Here is a 25166-nt window from a genome sequence, read left to right as displayed (position 1 = left end):
GTTTCTACACAGTTTGCCAATGAGGGGGCTGGCATCTGTCAGCATTCAGGTCAGCACGACTAATGTGGTATGGACATGGGAAGCCAGCCTGCCCACCAACATGTCTTCTTTGGGCTCTGGAGTCAGACTCTCCAGTCATGTGGCCTTGTTGGCTTTAAATTTCCTGAGCCTCTTTTCCTGAGTTTCCTCTTTTTTAGTATGGGGGTAGTTGAATACCTAGGTTGTACATGGTTAAATGCGATAATCATGTGAAGTACGTAGCACAGTGTTGTGCTGGCACGTGGTATTGTGATGTGGAAGAGGAGGAGGACACTGTTGCTGATGTGGATGGTAGTAATGGTGATGATGGCTACAGTAAAGAGGATGACAGTGGTGATGATGGTGATGGTGAAGATGATGAAGGTAACAATGGGGTGATGGTGATGTGATAGCTGTCATAAAGGTGATGACAGTGGTGACAATGGTGAAGGTGATGATGATGAAGATGATGGTGATGATGAAGGTGATGAAGATGACAGTGGTGATGATGGGGTGATGGTGAAGGTGATGATGATGAAGATGGGGTAGCTATGATGAAGATGATGGTGACAGTAGTGGTGGTGAAAGCAATGATTATGGTGACAGTGATGACAGTGTGACAGTGGTGGTGATGAAGGCAATGGCAATGGTGATGATGGTGATGGTAATGTGATGACAGTTGGGCAATGTGGTGGTGGTGATGGTGATGATGATGGTGATGTGATATCTATGACAAAGAAGATGATGATGGGGACAATGATGGTGGTGATGATGATGGTGTTGATGGTGATGGTGAAGTGATGACAGTGGAGACAGTGGTGGTGGTGGTGAAGGTGATAATGATGGTGATGGTGATGACAGTGGTCATGGTGGTGGTAAAGATGATGATGGTGAAGGTGATGACAGTGGTGGTGAAGGTGATGATGTTGATGGTCATGGTCATGGTGATGCCAGTTGTGACAATGTGGTGGAGGTGATGGTGATGGATGATGGTGATGGTGATGACAGTAGTGGCAGTGGTGGTGGTGAAGGTGATGATGATGTGATAAATATGATGAAGATGATGATGATGATGGTGAAGGTGATGGAAATGACAATCGTGATGATGGTGGTGATGGTGAAAGTGATGATGATGATGTGATAGCTATGATTAAGAAGATGCTGATGGGAACAGTGGTGGTGAAGGTGATGATGATGGATGGGTGGCTGTGGTGAAGGTGATGACACTGGTGACAGTGGTGGTAAAGGTGATGATGATGATGGTTCTGCCTAACACATCCATGGTCTTCACAACCACCCTTTGGGTGGTTGTCCAGATTCCATCCCAGTATCTGTTTGCCTGTGGGACAGAGAGTGGGCCAGAAACTCAGACTGGAAGTCTTCTATACCATGAAAATATGACCAGGGGTACACTTTGTGAGTATTTTCCTTTCCTGTCTGTTATGCTCACGGTGTGCCTTCAATTCTGGCTATAGTTTCAACCCAGTCTGCAAAAGCCAGCATGCATTCAACCTTGAGAATTTTGAAATCATCTGAAGTCTTCCAAGAGAGGATACTTTTGGTTTTTTTCTTCTTCTAAGTCCTCCAACTCCCATCCCCCAGTGGGGAAGCTGCTGGGGACTCTATGGGACCATACATGAAGCTGGTCCGGCAGGGTCCCACTCCCCATCCAAGGCTGCTAAGGCCCTGAATTTGACCCCCATTCCATGCACAAGGGGAAGTTGGTGAGTTCAACCATAATCTCCAGCTCTGCTCTTCTGGTCACACAATCACCATTCTCCATGGCCCTATTTGAATATCGTCTTTTCATTAATAAATTCAGCAAGGATTTAACTGTTTCTGGCCCTGTCTCGTAGCATGGTCTACACATCAGTCAAAACAGAACAGGTCACACGAACTGCCCTCCTGTTTATCTATTAATCATCTGGCAAATAAACCACTCAGTATCCTGCCCACCTCAGTAATGTTTGTGATGTAATTTGTTTGGATGCCCAAATGTCACCAGCGTTGATTGTAAGAGATGAAAAAATGTACTTGCTCAGCATAGCAAGCTCTAGGCCAAAATGTAAGCATGAAATCTCTGGTTTATTTTTGTAATAATGTTTACAGCTGTTTAATGACCCTGAAAAGGTTCAGTAGTCTGGTGTTCTGTATTTCAGAACAGGAGTGTATTATGCTTATAACAACCTTGGTTAAACAGTTTGAGCTACAACAATTGGAAAATAGGATTTAATAAGAAGCCATTGTATTCTAGGTGAAGTTGTCTTAATTACTGCTTACCCAAAGTGTAAGAAAGCAAGATGGGTTGTGGGGAAGGGTGGAGGGTCACTTAAGTCTGAAGAGAGGGGGTCCACCTACTACCAGAACAGCGTGTCACGAGCCCTACGGTGGCGTTTGGATCCCTCTCTGGGAACCCACATCTCTCCTCTGCCCGGCAGTTGGGAGCGGTAGGACTCGTACTTTTTCCAAGGCAGCGCTTTTACCCACATTGATAAAAAAGGGAATATTTAGTTGTGCTTGGCTAGACAACAATATTTGATTTTTAAAAACCCAGTTGAAATGGTTATTTTGAAAGTCATTTCATTTCCCAACTATTCTTTTTCATGGTATAAGGATAAAACTCGTTCATGCAACTTACTGGCAAGATCTATATTTTTTGGACTATTCATAAGATTACTTTCTTTTTTCTGTGCTAGCAAAATGAAACTGTGTTTTTGTGTAAAATTTATTTAGACTCGTAGCAGCTGGCATCTCTGGTGTCCTGATAGTTTTAAATTTCATTTTGAGTGAAAGATACAATTAGGTTCTCTATTGGAAGAGTTAAGTGAAAACTTTTGTCATTGATATCACAGGAAATAGTTTTGAAGGCAGAAATACAAAATCAAAATAACCATTAGCACCATCAAAGGCAGCTGAATGGCTCACTGTACCTGCAATGATGGGAATGATGAGAGAGAATGTATTTTGATAATCTGTGCACCCAATGGTGGATTCCCTGGGCTGAGAATACGCTGGTATGAAATGCGAAGTTGCCCAGCTCGTGGAGAAAACCTCTAGCCTTCTGAAGCTTTCAACGGGGGTCCTGCCTGTGCTCAGACGTAGGGCCCAGGCATTTCCACAGGGTGGTGAGGAAAATACCGTCGTGGCTGGGACTCACGCCCATGCCTGGTTCTTTGTCAATATTGACAGTCACCTTGAGGACCAGCGGTGCCCCACCGTGACCCTGGGGAGCAGGCAAGATCAGGACGGGGGTGGAATGTTGGAGTGTTCCCATGGTGGGGGTGGGGGTTGGTGTACCCGATTCAGCCATTTACAGTGGCCTCCAACTGTCCAGACTTGGCTGCCTTTCTTTCCCTATTTAGGTAAATTACCTACGCATTGGTTCCTTTCATGAGTCAACCAAGGTGTACTGATCTTCCCATCATGCTTTGGGCTGGAGCCCTGAGCTGAAAGGCCAGGGGCCAGCTGTTCTCAGAGTTTGGGGGTTTGTTTACTTGTTTTTAATTGTACCAAGGGTTTTCCTACCAGGGTGGGAGGGTCCAAGGAGTTACTGTATAGGTTCCTCAGAAGGAATTGGCCTTAAGCCCAGGATGATGGCCAGCCCTCTCCTAGGTCCTGGCATCCTTGTGTGGGTCCCTCAGGTGCTGGGTGTTGGGATAATGAGGCCAGAGCCCAGGCCAGGGAGAGAAGGATAGGTTGGGCACATGGGAGTAAGTGCTCCCTGGAACTGTGAGCAAGGAAGCGGGGGGCAGGGGGGGTGTAGGGGTGTGCTGCATGTGGATTTCATCTATTCAAGCTATCAGGAGAGAGGGAGTGTCTTGTGCCAGGAGACCCGGCCTGAGACACTGACAGCCATTCGCTGCAGGGCCTGGGAGGGAACAGTGTGGTCCCAAAGGGAAGGCAACTCTCCCTATGCTTGCTCCCTGAGGTCTGGGGGGAAAGGACTAATGCTTCCTTCCATCAGAATGGTGAGCCCCCACAGAGAAACTCACCTCCCTGGCCTCATGAGCTCTTAGGGCTGTGGTGAGATCCAATCCCTTAACAGTGGGATTGATGATCCCTGAGTTTCCCAGGGTGTGCATTTGTGTAAGTTTCTAGAGCACTGCTACGTAGGGAATCCCTGCCTTTCCCCCAACACCGACATACTTGTGCACACACATATACACATGTACATGCGTGCGCGCGTGCACACACACACACACACACACACACTTATGTGCCAAAGCTGTCGTGGTTACTCCTTTGTCTAAACTGTGTGTTCAGCCTCTCTGAGCCTTTTCATTGCTTCCTGTTATATTGGTGGCCTTGCCTGTACTGGCCCCTTGGACCCCAGAGGCCCTCGACGGCAGGTACATAGAAGGGCCCTGGCAAGTATTTACTAAAAGACTGACATAAGGGGTAAATGAATCCCGGATGGGTGAAGTGTCAAGGCTGGAGAAATTGGGGCCGACCCAGGTTTTGTGAGTCCCAGGCCGGGCCTGGGGCCAGCTCATCCCGCCTGGGCTGCTTTGGCCCAGGGACAGCACACCAATTACCCCGCGCTCTTTCCAAGAACTCACTCTCTCCTTTCTTGCTCTGAGTCTGGCGACTGGCATTGATTACGACTGACCCATCGCAGTGCCTGCACCTGCTCACAGAATCATGGGGTGCTGGGTCTGACCAAACATTTGAGGGTAATTGTCTGGCCAGGCCATTCTTCAGGGTGGGGTTCTGTGTGGACTTCACCTGGGTTCACTCCAGGGCCAAGGGCTGTAATTCTCAGAGCATCTCCTTGGGAGCCGGCCAGCTCTGCCAAAATTTCGAGTTCTCCCGTGGGCCCCCCCAATGAGTGGTCAAGTCCTCAGGGGGGATTGCTGCTCAGTGGAGGTCCAGGCCTGGGATGGTCACTGTGAGCATATATAATAGAAAGAGCTAGTGGTGCGGTTCTCCCTTAGTGGTTTTAGAACCCCTAGGTTCTAAGTCAGCCAGAGACCCTTCCAAATCTGACATTCTGAAAGTGAATGTTCACGGATGTGCAAAAGCTGAGTTTGGGTCACATGAGGTTGGGAGGAGAGTGTTTTTCCTACAGGGCTAGCTTTTTTTTTAATGGGCTGTATTTATAGGGTATCTTTCTTCATTCATCCTTTTGGCCAGAAAATGCTGAACTTACAGTGGGCTAGCTCTGTCCTGGGCCTGGAGGCTGCCACTGTGATCTTGCCTTCATGGAAAAGAAGCACATTTGTAAAAGGTCAATGACAAAACGTTGCCCTAGTGATAAGTGTTGTGAAGAAGGAAATAAAGTAATGGGTAAAGAGAGGCTGGGGGGGGGCAGCCTCCGACAAGGGAAGCATGGTGGTTTTTGTGAGGAGGGGTTATGTGAGACCTTGTTGAGGGAACGAGGAGCCAACTGTACCTTTGCACATTCTAGAACATTCTTCCTCCTATCAGCTGAGGCTTCAGCATGGCACCTGAAGACCAGTTCCTTAAAAAAGCTTTCTTGACTGGAAAAAAAAAAAAAAATTGACAGAATAAAAAAATTCTATATCCAAACCTAACTTACAAATTCCCCATGTTCATTATTTAACAAATTGAGTTGATACTTACCCAGCACAAATGGGGGTGGGGGATGGTCTTCCACTTGACGCCCCTCATCCAGCCTGATTTGTAGTCTCGCCGTATTGCACATTCAGCCTCCTCTCCCTCCTGCTGAATTGGCGTCAGCTCATCAGCAGCAACCTGAAAATAGCCTGTCTTTCTGGATTCATGTCTTCAGAGAAGGCCAACTGGGCAGCCATTGGACGTGGGCCAGCCATGTTGGCTTTGGACTTTCCAAACTTCCCCAGAGCTGTTGGGTGGAATTCTGAGCACTCCCAAGTGGCTTCAGGGTCATGATCCATGTTTGCTTGGGAGAGGAGCCAGCACAGCTGGATGGAGCTTGAAGGTGGAGAAGGAGCTCCAGACAGGGCCCTGGGGGCTGTGAGCATCCCTGCATGGGGTCTTCCAGGCTCCAGTCCTGCCCTAGCAACTTCTACACACTGGGCCTGCTCCTTCCTCCTGCTCAGTGGGTGCCGTGAGCCCTGGGGCTGGCCACTCTTGTCCACCATGGTGTCCTAAGCACCAGGGACAGGGCCTGGCATACAGTTGGAACTCAGCAATTTTGATGAATGAATGCAAGAATCTCCATGACAAAGTACTCCTTTCTGACCAGTCTCCAAAATGGACTTTTTTTTTTTTTAATTTGCATATAGACCGCCATCAGAAACAAGAAGGAAAGATGGCGAATTAGAAGCCTTCTTCTACTGCAAGTGACCATGTGCCTGTATGTGCATACGAGTGTATGCAGGGGTCCATGTCATCATTCATGGACGTCGCTAGCCCCGCACTATGGCTGCAGTGTTCTTCTCTCCTGCAAATAAACATTCATGTCTTTTTCTTCCCTCTCTTGCAAGATGGACTCACAGCCCCTGTCCTCTTGCCAAGGAAGCCAGGTCTCCCGTTGGAGACCCTCCATGCCAGGCACAGTCTGCCTGGCAGGAGTCCCGGTAGGTAGCAGATACCCCCCCACCCCCCAGGGCTGAATGCGCTTCCTGCACAGTTGAGCTCTGTCCCCACCGGTCCCCGAGGGAACTGCTTGGCCCAGGAATCAGTCCTGGCTGGGGTTAAGCGCTGCTCCTAGACCACCTGGCTAGCCAACACATGTAAACATCGGGATGTGCAAAAAACGGTTCCAATGGCAGGAAGCGAATTTGGACTCCTTCAGGTGGGAGACAGACCTGGAAAGGGAAGGACCCAGGCATGGGTTCATTGCCTTTCAAAGCTGAGCTCCTCACAAGCTGTGATGGGGAGTGAGGCATGTGCTCCACATTCCTTCCACCCCGCCCCCGAGCAGTGTGGCCTTCGCAGGTTTGCACAGGCTTGAAGGGGGGGGGGAGCAGAGAGGAGCATTAAAAGCAATTATACAGACCAGCTTTGAGTGTTAGTGTTTAACAAACAGCTTTGAGTTCTAATTTTCTGCAAAACACATACCGCAGGTACAATTTGTACTCATTACTGTATGTTGGGAAAGTTATTAAAAACACTCAAACTTGGTTGAGACTTCCTATGGCATCATCCCTGGATTTTAATTGGTTTTTATCTAGTTCTATAAAGGATCTCTTTAAACCCAATCAAAGTCCCTGCCTGCGATATCATGCCAGTGGAAAGACAGGGAGAGCCCATTAAATGGTGTGAGTCTTCCCCCCTACCCCAAAATGAACAGCCTGGACGATCCACAAAGATTCCATCACCAGATAATTTATACTTCTTTTGATGGGCACAGTTACCAAATGACAAAATAACAGTGTTTCGTAACATAAGGGTTAAATCTTAATCTCTGAGGTTTGCAAAGCCGCTACTCGCAGTCTCCTTAAAATTTAATATACCTCGTTAATGCTTCCTTGCAAACACTGAAGGATTTTTATGATTATAATCATGTGTTACAGCACCTAGTACTGTTTCTAAGCAGCATACTAATCAGCTTAATGAGATATTACTGCACTTTTTGTTGACTAAAGCAAAATCCCTTTTATTGTTCTAAAGCCTGTCCTTTACTTTATTTTTTCCCAAAACATTATCTTGTTTTATTATGTACCAGTAAATATCATGCCATTGGGTTTTTTTTTTGGGGGGGGGTGGGAAGGAACCAAATCATAAAATAATCTCTTTCATCTCGGATTGGGGAATGTATTGAACATAGTCACCGGAAACAAAAGTTCCGCGTGTGTCTCCAGTCTTGAAGGGAAAGTCATTCTGCTCTAAGGCAAACTCTGAATGGAACCAACAGGTGCAGGTGCTACAAGAGGGACAGGAGGAAAAGTTTGACACGTAGACCCTCGATTCGTTATTAGGTGTTGAACGTGGTAAAACATTAATAATTTAAGTGTGAATGAATAATTGCAGTCGGTAAATAGAAAATACAAGGAAGACAATCTATCGCCAAAACAAATTGGAGGAGCAATGCCATATTGCATAATTGGCATTTAATAATTCATCTTTTTATTATTGTTTTTGACTATAATTCCTTAGCATTATTACGTGTAGGTAAGGCATGAAATGCAAATTCCTCCCCAGCTGAGGCCGTGCATCCGCTGCGCCCCCGGTACCTGGCACCCATCTGAACTCTTGCTTTATTTTCAGGGATGGAAGAAGCCAGTCTGTGCCTTGGAGTGTCCTCGGCGGCCCCGGAAGCTGAGCCCCACCTGAGTGGCCCTGTCCTCAACGGCCAGTATGCCATGAGTCAGAAGTTGCACCAGATCACCTCCCAGCTCAGCCATGCCTTCCCCGAGCTGCATCCCCGGCCCAACCCGGAAGAGAAGACCCCCGCGCCCCTCGACGAGAAGGCGCACGTGCCCCTGAGCGGCCAGCCCATGGGCAGTCAGATGGCGCTCCTGGCCAACCAGCTGGGCCGGGATGTCGACACCAGCCTCAACGGGCGGGTGGACCTGCAGCAGTTCCTCAACGGGCAGAACCTGGGCATCATGTCCCAGATGAGCGACATCGAGGACGACGCCCGCAAAAACCGCAAGTACCCGTGCCCGCTGTGCGGCAAGCGTTTCCGCTTCAACAGCATCCTCTCCCTGCACATGCGCACTCACACCGGCGAGAAGCCCTTCAAGTGTCCCTACTGCGACCACCGGGCTGCGCAGAAGGGCAACCTCAAGATCCACCTGAGGACCCACAAGCTGGGCAACCTGGGGAAGGGGCGCGGGCGGGTGCGCGAGGAGAACCGCCTGCTGCACGAGCTGGAGGAGCGGGCCATCCTGCGGGACAAGCAGATGAAGAGCAGCCTGCTGCAGCCGCGGCCGGACCTGAAGCCGCTGCCGCACGCGCAGCCCGCCCCGCTGGCCACCTGCAACCTGGCCCTGCCCGCCAACCACAGCGTGCCCGACGCGGCCAACCCGGTGCCCTCGCCCAAGCCGGCCAGCATCCAGGAGGACGCCGTGGTCCCGGCCGCCGGCTTCCGCTGCACCTTCTGCAAGGGCAAGTTCAAGAAGCGCGAGGAGCTGGACCGCCACATCCGCATCCTGCACAAGCCCTACAAGTGCACGCTGTGCGACTTCGCCGCCTCGCAGGAGGAGGAGCTCATCAGCCACGTGGAGAAGGCCCACATCACCGCCGAGTCGGCGCAGGGCCAGGGCCCCAACGGCGGCGGGGAGCAGGCGGCCAACGAGTTCCGCTGCGAGGTGTGCGGCCAGGTGTTCAGCCAGGCCTGGTTCCTCAAGGGCCACATGCGGAAGCACAAAGACTCCTTTGAGCACTGCTGTCAGATCTGCGGCCGCCGCTTCAAAGAGCCCTGGTTCCTCAAGAACCACATGAAGGTCCACCTCAACAAGCTGTCCGTGAAGAGCAAGTCTCCCAGTGACCCGGAGGTGCCCGTGCCCATGGGTGGCATGTCCCAGGAGGCCCACGCCAACCTGTACTCCAGGTACCTGTCCTGCCTTCAGAGCGGCTTCATGGCCCCGGACAAGGCCAGCCTGAGCGAGCCCAGCCAGCTCTATGGCAAAGGGGAGCTGCCCATGAAGGAGCGGGAGGTCCTGGGCAAGCTGCTGTCTCCCATCTCTGGCATGGCCCACGGGGTCCCCGAGGGCGACAAGCACTCCCTCCTGGGGTGCCTCAACCTTGTGCCGCCACTCAAGTCCAGCTGCATCGAGCGGCTGCAGGCGGCTGCCAAAGCAGCCGAGATGGACCCCGTGAACAGCTACCAGGCTTGGCAGCTCATGGCCAGGGGCATGGCCATGGAACATGGTTTCTTGTCTAAAGATCATCAGCTACAACGCAACCACGAAGACACTTTGGCAAACGCCGGAGTGATGTTCGATAAGGAGAAGCGGGAGTACGTGTTAGTGGGAGCAGATGGCTCCAAGCAGAAAATGCCTGCTGATTTGGTTCACAGCACTAAAGTGGGCAATCAGAGAGACCTGCCAAATAAGCTCGACCCTCTAGAAGGCAGTCGGGATTTTTTGTCGCACGGGCTGAACCAGGCGCTCGACTATAACCTGCAGGGGCCCGGGAGCATGAAGGAGAAGCCCACGGAGTGTCCCGACTGCGGCCGGGTGTTCCGCACCTACCATCAGGTGGTCGTGCACTCCCGCGTCCACAAGCGGGACCGCAAGGGCGACGAGGACGGGCTGCACGTGGGTCTGGACGAGCGGCGCGGCTCAGGCAGTGACCAGGAGTCCCAGTCCGTGAGCCGCTCCACCACGCCGGGCTCCTCCAACGTCACCGAGGAGAGCGGGGCCGGCGGCGGGCTCTCCCAGACGGGGAGTGCCCAGGAGGACAGCCCACACCCCTCCTCGCCGTCCTCCTCAGGTAGGCTGCCAGGGAAGATGGGGGACGAGCGGCTGGTGCCAGGGGCCCACCCCGTCTGAGGGCCCTGGCTGCACGCAGGCCTCGGGGAGGGGAAGGGCCTTCGCTGCTCTTCCAAGCCAGTCCTGAGCTCCCTGTGGCTTGCTGGCCTCTGCGGACCTTGCCTTTCTGCCCTGCCTCAAGGGCAGGCTAGCATTTCGAGTCGTTGGTCTTCCCTTGAACACTGGTTGCCCAGAAGGAGAGCTGGTCCTCCTGTGTGGTAGACATGGCCAGCTGGTACGCTAGCCAACAGGCAGAGCCTGGCCTGCGCCAACAATGGGCTGCCCAGCCCTGTTTTCTGTCCCACCCCCTACCCCCAATCCGTCATCACCTCGTCTCTGGAACCTGGGAGCTGGTGTCTTAGCTCCATCCACGGATGTGAAGGTGTAAGTTCAGACCCTCACAGTCTTTCTCCCTGAGTGTGTTCCCACAGTTGTCTCACTCGGGCACCCCAATCTCCCTCCCCAGGCCAAACCTGTCTCCCATCCCCTTCCAAAATTCCAGCGTGGCTCACCTGTCAGGCCCCTGTAGCCTGAAGAACCACACCACTCACCTCTGATGGTTTGGAAAAACACAGAGGTTTGAAACACAGATGCACGATGGCGTGTCTTAAATTGTACTGTGTTACACGGGCGATACAGCTTTGGGGTCTAAAATAGCAAAGCAGAAAATCTGTCATCAAAATGTCTGTGAAACGCTGAAGCTTCCTGGCCCGGTTTGGGGGAAAGAAAAAAAAAAAAAGGCCCCCCAAACAACAACAACAAAAAAAGCCCACTAGCCTAAGACAGCTAAATTAAAATCGCTACCTAACAGCAGGTAAGCTTGTTGCCTGCCTCTGTATTTTCAAAGTCCCTTTCTAATGGATGGTAAATTGAAAGTTATATCTCTAGCCTTTTATAAAGAAAGCATCTCGCTAATACTGTAATCATTCTGCAGCCTAACAACAGAGGAAATCACGCCATAACAAATACCCTGTTACTAATGGCAACATTGATTTCTGCAATCAGCCATTAAGTCTAGAAAATGAAAGACAGTTTGAGGCACCTCAAGGCACCGCGTTGCCCACTGTTAAAGGCGTGGCGGCACACTGTCGAGGGTCGTTTTGGTGAAGTTTTCTTTCTTTCTTTTTCCTTTTTTCCCTTCTGGGTTCCGATAAATATTTCCGTATCGGGAGCATTTGGCTGCTGTAGTTAGTAAGTAGATGTCACTTGAGTTTTGCTGTCATTGTCACGCTTCAGCATCCCCCCCCACACACACCCCACCCCCTGTTCTTGCAGGACAAAATTAGTATTAAAATAAAGTGTGAGTCTGCGGGCTTGTTACAAACCAGTAAAGAATGGTTAACGCACATAAATCTGAGCTGCACATTCCAGAGATTCCGATAGCTCTTAATGCTGCTGTTTAAATACCCATGAAACACACTGTCTACTCCTGGAGTCCTGGGCTCCCTTGCAATTTATTTCCGGAGGGGCCCCCAGGCAAAGTCTGACCAGGACCTCGAGGAGCGCGGAGGGGTGAGGCCCCTGGCGCGCTGAGTGACTGCTGCACGGAATGTACAAGGTGCCAGGGAAGGGTGTGCGAGTTTCCCAGCCTGACAGCAGGAACTCCAGAAAAAAAAACCGGATATCTCATGCCGAGGCAGCCAAGTGCCAGGCGGGCCCCCATCAAGAGGGATGCTTTCCACCCTCCTAGGGAGAGGGCCCGCGTTCTGGGGAGCATCGTCTCACTGTTTCTGGATCCGGGGCCTTTAAGGGGGCAGAAAGCAGAGGGTAGACTGGCTCCCCTAAGTTTTTGGAGTGATGTGGAGTTAACATTGACAGATTTTCATCCCTCTCCCAGACCTGCTGAAACGAAAAGGTCTCTGCAGAATATTCCGGCACCAAATGTTCGGCTTTATTAATGACGTGTTTACCATGTTTTTCCCACCTTCTGGCCAAGTGATAGCCTCGTGCTATTCTATCTCTGTAGTTTCCATATCTGTCCCTACTCAGTTGAAAAAACCCATTTTGCTTAAAAGAACCAACCGGGCTTACAACTCAAAGGAGAATTATTCTTGAGTTGTGGTTATCTTCTCACTTTTATTTCCCTCATTGAAGTATTTTACAATTGTGAATACCGATTCTTTCCTTTCTGGTTGACTTCTTTGTTTTCTTCATATTCAAATTAGACCCTTTCATAATTTTCCGACTAAGTAGGAAAATTGATGGCATACCAATAGGCAGGCCAAATCAGCCGCACGCCTGGGGCATTCAGGTTTTCCTGGGATTAGGACCCTTCACCAAATCTGGTTAGTCTTCCCTCTGATTTCTAACAAGTATGACTTGTACAAAGTGCGATTAAAATAAGCATTTACATAAAAATCTTGACACAATAGGCATTTTTCTTATTACCTGTTAGAGAGAAACCTGCAAGGTGAAGGGGGAAAAAAAAATCTTTAAGCCCTTAAGTAAAGAAAGGAGTACTTATTAAGGCTTTTATTAAGAAATAACCGCAAAACACGGTTTTACAAATTTCTCAGACTGCATAACAATGTCGCAAAACTTAATTTGCATCACTTGATTCTTTTTTTGTTGAAAACTGGGTCAGTAGGGCCTGAGAAACTATTTTTTCAGATCTTAACCAGTGAATTCTTCTTTATAAATCGCTGCTCTTAACATGATAGTAGTTCTGAATTCATCATAAAAAACCTTTTTACAGAGAGCCTCTTAGAACAGATCTCCAGAAGAAGGCTTACAATGAGTGGCAGAGACGTCCTTTGTTATCTGATGTAATTCTTTGCAAAGGAGGATTGGGAACGGAGTGGCTGTTTAAAAATGTCTTGCTCAGACCGAGACGAAGAAGGGGTCAAGTTTGCAATCAAACAGTTACTGCCGAGATGGGCGACTGTCACTGGCTAGGCTAATGTGGGATGCAGCTGTTTGTTATGTGAGCAAAAGAATGTTTGAATCAGTGAACATGTGAAAGTGATTCCAGTGAACCAGAAAATGTGTTTGTTCTTTGGCTCTCCAGACTGCTGAGAACGGAGCTTAAGATCAACCGCGAAAACTAGGACCTTTGACAAATTGAGAAGTCATATTTTCTAACAGAAAATGGACAAAACCAGTCACATGGGTCACTTCCCCATCTTTCCCCTTTGTTTTATTTTTGTTGTTGTTGTTTGTTGTTTGTTGTCGATTTGACTTCCCGATAATTTTACACCATCGGAGATGCCATTTCTGCCTCCATGGACAACGGAAAGGGAAACTATTTGGAAAGCAGCAGCTTATAAATTTTACTCTTTTATGACATTTAGAAAGCGGGGTGGCTGTTTTGACGCTCCCTCATTTTCTGGCTCGCGTGCAAACGCTCCGATGGCATTAATCTCTGCATCTCTCCCCAAAACCTCGATGGAGACTGTGCTCAGATCGGAGCTTTACTCTGAGCCAGAAGACGACCAAAGTTCTGTTTCTTTAGGTTTTGCCTTGGAAATCACGCTCAGAATAATTAAAACTTAATGTACTAAGAAACGATACTGTTCATTATATCCAACAGGGTACTTACCTTCTGCATTCCCCATAATTTTGGAGAGGGGCTAATTGAAGTGTTGACGGTGGGAAGGGGGTAATTGAATGCGTTGACCCTCTGTTCATTAAATAAAGTCGGCTAAGTTACGTGATCAATGGAAAGCCAGGGAGAGATGCAAAGATGAAAACAGCGTTAACCCCTACTACTTCTGGTATAATATTTTGAGATGGTCAAGGCTTATTTGATCAGCTGGGCTGGAAGCCTTGTGGGGTCTTCTTTTGTTGCCTGAGCTGCATTCCTGAAATGCTGGATCTCCAATCCTGCATACGTCCATTGACCAAGGCATCAAAGGCCTTTATCCTGGGCTCCCTTGCACTTACATTGGGCGTCTAGTGATATGATAGATTTTCTTTCTTTTCCACCTCCTTTTCTGATGTGGTTCCTCCTCCCTGCCCCCACCCGCGATAACCACTGCCTGCTCCACCAACAAATCTGGGCACCCCAAAGAAGGGGGGGGGGTGGAGAAAAAGAAAAAGAAAAAAATTTAAGTCTGAGGATTAAGATCTTCATTTTTTTTTTTTTTTTTGCTTGTGCATTCCAATTGTTCTTAAAATATTTGGCAATGTCAATTAGTAACTGAGCAGAGTTAGCTGATGAACACAATTTTCCAGTAGACTGAGCACCCTATTGTTGCCGAGCGAACAGCAGATTTCTGAGGTCATTATCATTCGCTGGTTGCTTGGCCCAGCTGCTTCCTGCTGCAAAAGCCAAACTTTATACTGGAGCTCGGGGATGGCGTGCAGCAACAGGGGGCTGGGAGGGGGAAGAGGGGAGCTGGCTGCAGAGCCGAAGACAGTCATTATCAGCAGAGGAAAGAGAAAGTAAAAGTTTCCAGGCAATTCCAGGAAAACTGCCCTATCAGGCTTCTTCCTCAGGTTCCTCGCCAAGCACCTTCAGCCTCCAGGCAGGGAATTCAAAGGACCAGGGACGCCCCGTGGGCATTGTGGCAACTAATCTCTTCGCTGAGCTTAGAACTTTGGAAAACAATAATCCCATTTACAAATTTACTTAAAAATTGTTAACCCAGTCTGAGGCATGTGAGTGATCCCTCCTAGATCGATGCCTTCATCTTTATTAAAAACAGAAAAAAGGAAGAAAAGAAAAATAAGCCCCTTTTCAAAGATGGAATGGCTTTCTTGAAATTAGCAAACTTGAGGATGACAAACAGAGAACATTATGTCATTCATTTTCCAGAGGGAACTTTGGAGCAGATAATCGTCTGAAATGCCTTGTAAAATCAAATTTAATGTGGAAGGCGCCCCCTGCCCTTTCCAGCTTCCTTTTTCTCCTGCTCCCCTCCCTCGCCCACCCCCTAATTTGGGAGCTGGTTCAGTGAGATGAAAAGCTGCACTTTTTTAAAGCTCAGCTGTTAAAACTGAGCGCCATATGCAGCCCTTCCATCCCCGATGTGGAAGCGTGTGCGGGCGGCCGCCGTGTTGGTGGAGATTTACGGAGGCTCGGCTGCCTGTGCCGAAGCTGTCCCCGGGCGGACGCTGGGGGTCCTTCCTGCGCGCGCAGTGGCCCCCTGCCTGGGTTGATACGCCAGCCAGACTTGGGCTGACTCCTGGCAGGTGTCGGAGGGGCCGGAGGTCGGAGGGCTGGAGGTCAGAGGACCGGGTGGTCTCCCTCTGGTCCCTCACCTTTCCGCTGGGTCTGGGCACTGAGCAGGGACAGGGATTCAGACGATTCTCCTCCTGATCTATGTTTCCCCTTCACTGCGTGCACTTTGAGTATCTTGTGTCCAGGAGCAATGCTGTGGGGACACTCGGTCCCACTCTGGGGCTTTTCCTGCCTCTCTCACCGCCCCATGCACGGAGCTATAAATCCCACTTCCACAGGGCTGCCCGATGGCGCTGTCACTTAGCATTTCAGAAAGAGAGAAATTGCACTGGCTCTAAAAAATCTTCACATTGGGAGTGTGATATAAAAGATGTGTGACATAAAATCCCGGAAGCAAAGCCTCTTCAACGATCGGGTCGATTCCCAGGACGGACACCGTTTTGTGTGGGAGGATCTGACTCCTGGCCCCAGGGTCCCTCAGGGCTCTCCCCTGTTGGCAGCTCACCACCTCAACTTGCCCGTCCTCATGATGGGCACCGCGGGCCCGGGCTCCCCACACGGCCCGAGGACTCCACAGGGTGCTGCGTTTCCGCCCAGCGCTCCAAGAGGTCCAGGGTGCTCACTGGGCGTCTCTTCTGTAACGCATGTTAACTTGAAGAACGTGTGCATTGATTTAATTCTAAATTTGATGGTAATAAGAAAAACAGATTCACCGAGGACAGGTTATAACAAGGCAAAGAACTAAGGAGGCGGCTTTCAAAATAGAGCATGAAGCATTAGCCGCGCGATTCCCATTGATTGGAACGGGGAGGTTCCAGGCTTGGGTTCTGGCCACCACCTTGGATGTGTTGGGGCTGGGACGGGCAGTGTGACTTAGAGACGGCCACGCGTGGCCAGAAGCAGGCAGGGGGCATGAGATTCTAGGAGCCACCTTGCTTTCCATCTCAGCCATTTCCTGTGTCCACACTCCTTGGAGAGAAGATTCTGGAAGGGGGCCCTGATATCTCGGGAGGGTGGAGTCAGGGGCAAGCTTCAACCAGTCTCCCATTTTACTGGGTCTCAAGATGGCACTGGGCTCAAGAGGGAGACCACTGGGATGCGTGGAGCTCCTGAGAGGGAGGGCAGAGGGAATCCTGGGGAAACATCCGTGTTGGGAGCGCTCTGCTGAGTTCTGAGCCTGGGAGGTCAGAGCGGGAGGGAGCAGCTGACTCCTTTAACTGCCGGACTGCTTTGGGGCCTTGATGGTAGGGGTGGAGAAACACCTGCAGAGATCAGGAGATTGGATTTGTGCAGACATCCCAAATTCGTGATGACTGGGCTGGGACCTTTGCCATCTGCTCCCCTTGGGCTCGCTTATCGCCTTTCTGGGTTTGTCGCCTCCCTATGCCTCCCTGTCCTCAGTCAGCATCTGACGGCTCCCTGCACTTTTGCAGAGGAGGCAGGCCCGCTGAGGGAGGAGGAGGGGGGTGCAGAGAGGAAACGGGGCTCTGCAGCAGGGTGCGGGGCAGGTGGTGGGGGGCTCTCTGTTCTCCCCAGGAAGTGAGCTTCGCAGCAGCTGAGAGGAGCCTTGGGTCCCCCCTTGCCTCTTCCTGGCAGGACGGGGCTACAGCAACATTTACTTAAGCTGTGGAGTTTGGCACTGCTGCCGCCAGGCGCCATCTGGAAAGCCCTTCTCAGAAAGCCGTGGACCCTCCCAGAAGAGCTCAGGGGAGCGGGACTTGGGCAGAGCTTTGGGGCTTTTTTTTTTTTTTCCCCTTCTTCTCAGGCAGAACCTGAACATGGAGGCACCTGAGCAGGGCACAGGGGCTGCGCGGTCCTCTGGAAGCCGCATGGCAGACCCAGGTCCTCTCCGCGGGCTCGTGGCTGTTCTGTCCGCCAAGCGGGCCTCTCTGCACTCAAGTCCTGAGCCGGATCTGGTTTAGCTCTTTCTTTGTCAGGAGTGCACTCGATTTCCTGGGGTGGTGTTTCCATTTATGTATTTTGTATTGTGTTCCGCTTAGTGTTTTCACCTGAGTCCTGGTATGTCGTGCGTACAAAGGTGTGGAGCGGGCCAAGGCGGTTCTGGTTAGTTACTGATACCACCCTGTAATAACAGGCCTTGTTCATTGAACATAAGAAACGAATGTTGTGCTTCTCAGCTCTGCTGGGGAGACATAAGAACGGGACTGAGAACCCGAGGCTTGGCTTGGGACAAACAGGGCCCAGCTAAGCACAGAGATTTGCCACCATCCTTTCCCTGATCCACATCTTCAAAAACAGCGGCTGAGCCCCAAAACAATGCGTGTCTGAACACTCCCGACAGCTACCTGATGGGTGGGCCGAGGCACAAAGGGAGTCGTGCTGTACGCCGGTGGGATTCATGGGATCAGTTTTGTTTTCTTCTCCCGCCGAGGGAAAGGGGTCCAGGGCCTAGCTTTTTAGGGGACCCATCTCCTTGTTGCCATGAGCCTTGGGATTTTGTGGGACACGTGACATGTGTCGGAGAGAAGCGTGAGGCACAGCACAAGCTGACTCCTTGGCTGGGTTGCCCACTACCCCACGGTGGGGGCGGGGTGGCCCGCCAGGTGCTGGAAGGAGGACACGGGTGGCGGGTGGGCTTGGCTCTCAATACCTGGTCTCTTGCTTGGAAAGACTGGGGTCCGTTTTCAGCTTCTCCTGGGAGGTGGGGTACGCCTTTGGGAAACTTTCCTATGTTTTACCCTGGGCCTTGGGTCCAGAACATTCTACAGAGGAATCCAGTCTCTCTCTGGTGGAAGCAGGATTGTTGGACTGGAATTTGGGTGGCCGTCAGTTTTGTCTTCTTGTCTGACCTCAGCTCCAAAGCCATTGGATGTGCGATGAAACAGGACCCCACCACGAAGCTCTCTTCTCATTAAAGTAATGCCCCGAAACTCGACTGGGTGATTGTCATCCGTGCTTTTTGGACACCCTCGTTGTCTTCAATCATCTTGAGAGGCATTTTGGAATATTTCCAGCTTGCTTATGTTTAGTTTAGTTCAACACGAAATGTATGCAGCGGTTGTTTCCTTGAAGACCGAGACAGATTCGTGTGTCTCTTCGCTGCTAAATATGTTCTGTTGAATTTGTTGCTAAAATAGGTGTTTTAATTTTTTTTTTAAAGTAATTTGCCCTGAAAAATCGAAGTGATCCCTTAGCAAAGCTGAGGTCTGACATAAAATAATTGCTATTACGGGAGACAGGCTGGCAGGGTTGGGCCCCATCTCAGCTAGGGCCTGACCCCCTCCAAAAAAATCCCTTACAGGTGACCTTAAAACCCTTTCCACTTGGCATCCGCCAAGAGGGATGCTTCCTGACTTCTTTGTTGTTATTGCTGTCAGCCAATGACATTTTTGTCATTTTATTCGTCTTGGGCATTTAGAAAATACGAATAAATAAAAATAAAAATAACTTTTAAATATGCATGCTCACCACCCCTCGGAGATAATTAGCACATCCTTTTCCAGTCCCCCCATGGACCGGAGAGATGAATTTAGCCAGAGAAGATCAAACAGCACATAATTCTGTATGCTATAGTTTTTACTTAAACATATACCGTTTATTGTTGGTATATGCTTGAATATTCTACACAAGGGTCAGCAAACTTATATTTATTAAATACTTTAGGTACTGCCGGCCACATAGTCTCTGTTTGAACTCCTCACCTCTGTCCTCAATGCAAGTGTGTAATAGTCTTCCAATAAGACTTTATTTACAAAATCGAGTAACAGGTGGATTTGGCCCTTGAGCTTCCCTTGGCAGACTCCTGTTCAACACAATAGCTGTGCTTTTTTTTTTTTTAAAGCTTCACACAAGTAATATGTTCTTTGAGAAAATATTAGAAATGTAGAGAAGCAAAGGAAAAAAAAAATTGACATCTGAAAAATGGTTGAGGCAGTCTCCTTGCAGAGCGTCCTAGGACCTGCCTCCATTCTGTTTTTCCTGCCCCCAATCTTTCTGATCCTCTGCACAATTATTTTCTGAGGGAAGCTCCCCGGAGCGGACTCCCTGGTCGCAGGGGGGCCACCCTGGGGCTGCAGGTGTGTATTACGGAGGCGCTACCTCCTGAGGCCATCTCTTCCTGTAGTTTTTAACCGGGAAAATGTTCCTCCCAGGGTTCTGCTGAGATCGGTCTCCCTGAGGCTAGTCATCAGGCTTCTCTCCGGCTTCTCTGTGCATCAAATACTCATTGGTTCATGCGTTCGAGCGTTCATTCATTCATTCATTCATTCTTTCATTCAAGGACAAAATACTTATGCAGTGGGTTCTGAACCCAGCAATGTGCCAGGTCCTAGGGATACAAAGGTGAGTAGGGACATACCTGGGTATCCAGAGGTGCAGACCCCGGGTGCTCAGGGCATGTCATTAAGCAGAGGGAGACAGATCCACGCGGGGCCTCACTCCCCAGCCTGGAGGAGCACCGATTCACCTGGGAGCCCACATTTGCTCCCGAGGGACCTAGGAGGGTGAAGGGACCTCCTTTGTCACCTAAGTGAGTCCTTTGGCAGGCCACGCTTCCCCTCTCCAGGATCTGGCTGATCCAAGGCCTTTTAGGGGAAACAGATGCCCCAGCTCAGCCCCTAGGGTGTTGCTGTGAGCTAGAGTTGGAATCAATTTCTTGCTGCAGAAGAGGCCCTGTAGGGAAGTCCAGGGGTCGCTTGTGAGGAAGACCTCCCCTCCCCACCCCAACCCGGGGCAGGGAAGAGTCAGGAAGAGAACTGGAGGGTTTTCTAGCTTTGCTGCAGGGCTCTTGGGAAGCCCCCTGCACTCCCCAGGTGGCCCAGAGCAGGGAAGGGAGCAGCAGGGGAGCAAGGTAGGGCTCCATGTGCTGTAGGTGACTGGCCGAGTCAAGTGTCAGGTGGCCTGAGGCCTCCCAACTCACCTGACTTCAGAACTGCCCACTCCTTCCCCACAGGGATCAGGTGAGTCATGTGGGGGGCTCTACCCCCTCATATACCCAAATGCCCACCCTCGGCAGCATGAGTATAGAATCATGGGCAGTGTAGACAGAGCCGTTTTTCTGGTTGGGTATTGGGACATGAACACAGAGCCACTGTGATATTGGGGGAAATAATTTTCCCTAGTACACATCAGACCTCAGCACCCCTTTATTTTCTGTGAAATAAAACCTCATAAGCCTGGCTATTAACCCAGAGACAATTGTATCTTCTAATGTTTAAGAAAGGGCTCAGAGCAGACCACACACACTTCAGCGGCACCTGCCCCCCACTCGCCCCCACATCTTCAGCTTTCAACCAATAGTTGGACTATGTGAGCAGCTCACTCCTCTTCCCTGAGCCCTGGGTTTTTCATCCACATGGCTGGAGTGGAGCGGAGTGGGGAAGTCTAGAAGGCTCTGAGGCTCCCTTCATCTCCTCTGTCCCCTCCTGTGGTCTCCCCTCCCTTCCCAAACCTTTCCATGACCCAAAGGTAACTTTCAACCATCTCAGCCACTGTTCCCTAAGTCGAGGGAAGTTCACAGTCTGAGGATTTGGTGGATTTCTTGTTGTTATTTGTGTCTGCGCCTCGAGCAGAGGGGGAGGCCACATCATGCCTGCAGGGCCAGGGCGGGGGTTGCTGGTGAGACCCTCATTTATTTCCCTTCCAGCCAGGTGCTTTCTCACTTGCTATCCCTGTCTGAGAGCTTACAGGCCATGGAGATAGTCAGTGCAGCTGCTGGGAGGACACTGCCAGGGTCCATCACCCAGTGCGGCCAGCCGAAGGCTCGCTTTTCCACTCCTCCCCATGGGCACGGCAGAGGGCTTTGGGGCTGGCCCTTAGGAGCTGTGTGGCTTGGCGAGGGCCCCTCAGCCTCTCTGTGCCTCAGTGTCCGTGCTGCGTGTTTCTTTCCATGAAAAGCTTAGCACAATCCCTGGCACAAGGACGTGCTCACTAAAGTGGCCTGTTATTAGGATTCTTCCTGCACTATGCAGTACAAAGATAAGTGGGTAAAAAATGAGAAACTTGGCCAGTGTCTTGTGCTGGAGGTCACACAGCACCGAAGGGCCCGCCTCAATGATTTAGTTTCATAGGCTCTAGCTGGCATTTGCGAGGGTCCTGAGTGAAGCAGTGACATTAGTTGGGTTTGTCCCACCATTTCCACTGGAGGATGATTGGGGCCCTTCTGATACTGTCCTGGGAAGGCAGCTCCCTTCCTTCTCACAGGACGCTGACAAGTGATTCTTTCTCTGTCCAATTTCCTCACATATTTTGTTGCCACAAAATAATCCCAATTCAAACTGTCTTTACAACTATATCTACAGAGATCCAGTGGTTCAAGTCACTGAAAGATCTGGGGACTGGTCTGTGATGCAGACTTAGGCGACGGTGTTCCCAATATTTCCTCTTCTCGTAGTGGCAAAAAGGCTGCCGCAGCTGAGACCTCACATCCCCATACCACCTCTCAAAGGAGCACTCTCCTCTGGAGGCCCAGCAACTATCCCCTTGCATTTTGTTACATCTTAGTGCATTATTATGCCCATTTCTGAATCAGTCCCTGTGGCCAGAGGACTGGGATGCCCCTGCTTATGTCAAGCAGGACTCACCTCTGGGTGGGGGATGGGGGATCTCATCCAGGCCAGTAGCTGTGAATGGGAAAGGCAAGTTTTTCCCATAGAGATTCAGATGAAAGGAAGCCTAGAGCCTGAGCAGCACAACTGTCCAAAATGTCACATCTCTGAGGTCCTGCCAGCAGTGGAAGCGTTTGTCGTCTTGTTTGGGACATCTAGAGACAGGTCCTGGCCTCCCAGGCTGTACCTTTAGCCAGGTGGCTAAAGGCCTGTCCAAGGCTACCTTGCCCCTTCGCCCAGGACTTTCTGGGATAGGACCGCGCTGGGCAGGGGAACAGTTCATTGGTGCTTGTCTGCAGGTGCCTGTTTCTGTTTCTTCTCTTCTTGTACTATGGACCTTCGTCTGAGCCGGGCAACGAAGACCGCTGCCCCCCAGAGTCTTCCTATATGTCCCCAGCATGTCTTCCTGTATGTCCCTTGTGTGCCCAGGCCTGGTTCCCGGGCACACCAGTGGCAGGAGGACGGGCCCGTAAGGAAGTAAAGGTGAGATTTCTTGCTGCAGAGGAGAAGGCGGCGTGGCTTTGGGGGGTGGCACCTACAGCAGAGGGAGCAGGGAGAGCACAGAGCAGCTTGGTTGCCTGCACGGGTCCTGGCACGGAGTGGCTTTCCCAGAGGAAAGGGAGCAGCCTGGTCCTTTCCTCCCACAACTTCCACCTCTGCTGCCCACTCCGCAGGTAGAGACAAGGTGATCATGCAAAAACGTGCCCATGTCTTAGGTCTGAGAGGACAAGCAGGGAGAGGAAACGGCAGGTGCCTGCTGACTGCTCCCCGCCCCCCACCCCGCCCCGAAAAGGGCCGGGCCTCACTATCCCCACTCTTTGGCTGAACAGAAGGAGATTTACACCAACCCTGGGCTGTGGTTTCCAAGTGTTCCATGGAAGGTACAGCCTGGACCTGGCCCTCCCAGAGCCCGCGGTCTGGCCGGGGAGAGCATGCTATCCAAAGAGTAAACTGAGGCATGGGGAGGCTCCATAGAGTTAAGAAAGGGCCAAGTGGGGGACCTGGGATTGAAGCCCACCTCTGTCTGACCCTTGCCTTTTAATTCCTCTGTTGGGTCTGAACATGGAATGAATGGTGTGGATGGAAGAGGTCCTGCTCGCCTTCCCCATCTCTAGCTCTAGTTAAGTCAGGCTCTAGGGAACACAGACTTGACTTTTTCCTTCTGGCCCAGCGCTGGCTCAGCCCTGCCCAGGAGTGACCAGGGGCCCACCCCAAGCTCCACACGGACACTTAAAGTCATCCCTAAGCCTCTGGCTTCCAATTATCCTGCTCCTTCTCCCCTTATCAAGGTCATACGCACCACAGGTCACCCGTTTCTTCAGAACATGTCCTCAGGGTGCCCCTAGCGGCCCATGGTGGGGAGAATGAGGTCCCAGTAACATGGCCTGGTGTTGGGGACCCAGTTCGGACTTAGCAGATCTGGTTCTTGGCCTGTGGGAGCTTGCCTGGGTCTCAGTTTCCCCTATCCTTCCAAACACTAAGCTGCTCTGCCAGCATCATTTACACGCCCTGCTTTGCAGGCTGGCACGGGAAGGGGGCATGGGTGGGGGCACACAGAACAGGACAGAGAGCGCAGGCAGAGGCCCACTGCTGGCCTGCGCCGGCGTTGCCTAGTGAGCGGACCCACAGATCTCCACCGAGAAGTGGGCTCTCTCCAGACCCGCTCCTCTCTGTGGGGAGAAGAGGGGGAAATCCCCCACTGGCAGATGAAGAGAAAGAGAAGGGGGGTCTCTAATCCTCCCCCCTCTGAGGTGTAAATTAGGAGGACAGAATTCTCATCTGGGAAGCCTTTCAGAGGAGGGGATGTGGAATTCTTTGTTGTCGTGCGTCATGGCACCAAAGGCTGAACCAAGTGGCCACTTCACCCGGGCCAGTGCTTCGGAGAATGCTGGGAGCCGCCGCTCTGCCCTGCACACACTGGGGTGCTCCTGGGAAAGGGCCCAGGCTCATCTGGGGGCCGAGTCGGCTGTCCTGGGTGGGGAGGGGAGTGTAAGCGGGTTCACACTGCCCAGAGCGGCTGGGAACGGAGGCTTCATTGGGACCCTGTGCCTTTGTGAGGGGGGCTCATGTACCTGAATGTGTGCCGTGGGTGCTGCTGGGAGGGTGGTCATGTCCTGGGTTGGCGTTGCCATGTGCTTGTCTGGAAATGCCTTAGTTTTTGGTTGTAGGTTGCTGAGGGGGTGTGTGTTGCTGTGAGCGTAATGTGTGTGTGTGTTTAAGTGTAGGCTGGGTGTCCTGGGCTGTGGATGTAGTGGTCGGCAGGCAGGGGTGCCTACGTCGGTGTGTGTGCTGGTGTGTATATGGGAGACAGGGGTTGGGATGTGACTATCAGCAGGTGTACATGGGTACTGGCATGTACATTAGGATGTAGTTTGGGGTCTGAGCATATGTTGGTGTGGGTGTGTGGTTGGGGGTGTGCATAATTGAGTGTTGACACATGTTGGTAATGGATGTGTGTGTTGTGTGTCTGGTGTGGTTGCGTGTGTTGGGAAGTGCATCAGTGTGTGTCTGTGAAGATATGTGGGTTGGGATATGTTGTGTGGGTAAGGGTGGGTATGGTGGGCAGCGTGATGGGACTATGGTACTATTATTACCAACTATTATGCAGGCTTGTTTATTCCCCGCCAAGCATTGTGACCCTGGAGTTTCCTTGCAGGAAGAGAAATGGGGTTCTGAGCCAGCCCCGCCCTCTTTCCCAGAACTTCAGAATGTTGCTAATGGGGTTCTCCCTCCCGATGTTAGCTCAGCCTCAGGCAGATCTGGCCGCTGAGGGGCCAGCTGGCAAATGCAGAAGGACCTTGTCATCCAGCATCTCACACCCAGGCCTCTATGGCCTCAAGGTCCTCTTGGAAGATGCTGGGGCTTATGAGGGCCCGGGGTCCCAAACCGGGAGCCTCTGTTCTGAAGCTCGGCCAACTGTGTGTGTCTCTGGGGTAGAAGCAAAACCCTCACGAGGGCAGGAGCATTGTTATCATGGCCCCCCACTCAGAGCATCGGATCCAGCAAGTGGTCAGGGAATGCTGGTCAGCTCACCCAGAATGAAATGAACAGCTCTCACCCAGCACAAAGGGCACTTGCCCGGGAGCCAGTCAGGAC

General features: G+C 51.2%; 1 protein-coding gene across 4 annotated transcripts in view; it reads left to right on the top strand.

The window, feature by feature from the left end:
- The window catches only part of ZNF536 (zinc finger protein 536), a 424021-nt gene that overhangs the window by 183194 nt on the left and 215661 nt on the right, over nucleotides 1–25166 (top strand). For all 4 annotated transcript variants that reach the window (XM_045076008.1, XM_004765224.3, XM_045076010.1 and 1 more), the window contains exon 4: nucleotides 8173–10344. In XM_045076008.1, coding sequence (XP_044931943.1) covers nucleotides 8175–10344 — 2170 coding nt within the window. In that variant the 5' untranslated portion in view covers nucleotides 8173–8174. The remainder of the gene's footprint in view (nucleotides 1–8172; nucleotides 10345–25166) is intronic.

The sequence above is a fragment of the Mustela putorius genome, unplaced genomic scaffold (assembly GCF_011764305.1).
Source record: "Mustela putorius furo isolate JIRA1106 unplaced genomic scaffold, ASM1176430v1.1 tig00000174_pilon_pilon_pilon, whole genome shotgun sequence".
Lineage (NCBI taxonomy): Eukaryota > Metazoa > Chordata > Mammalia > Carnivora > Mustelidae > Mustela > Mustela putorius.
This window is presented reverse-complemented; position numbering and strand designations above follow the sequence as displayed.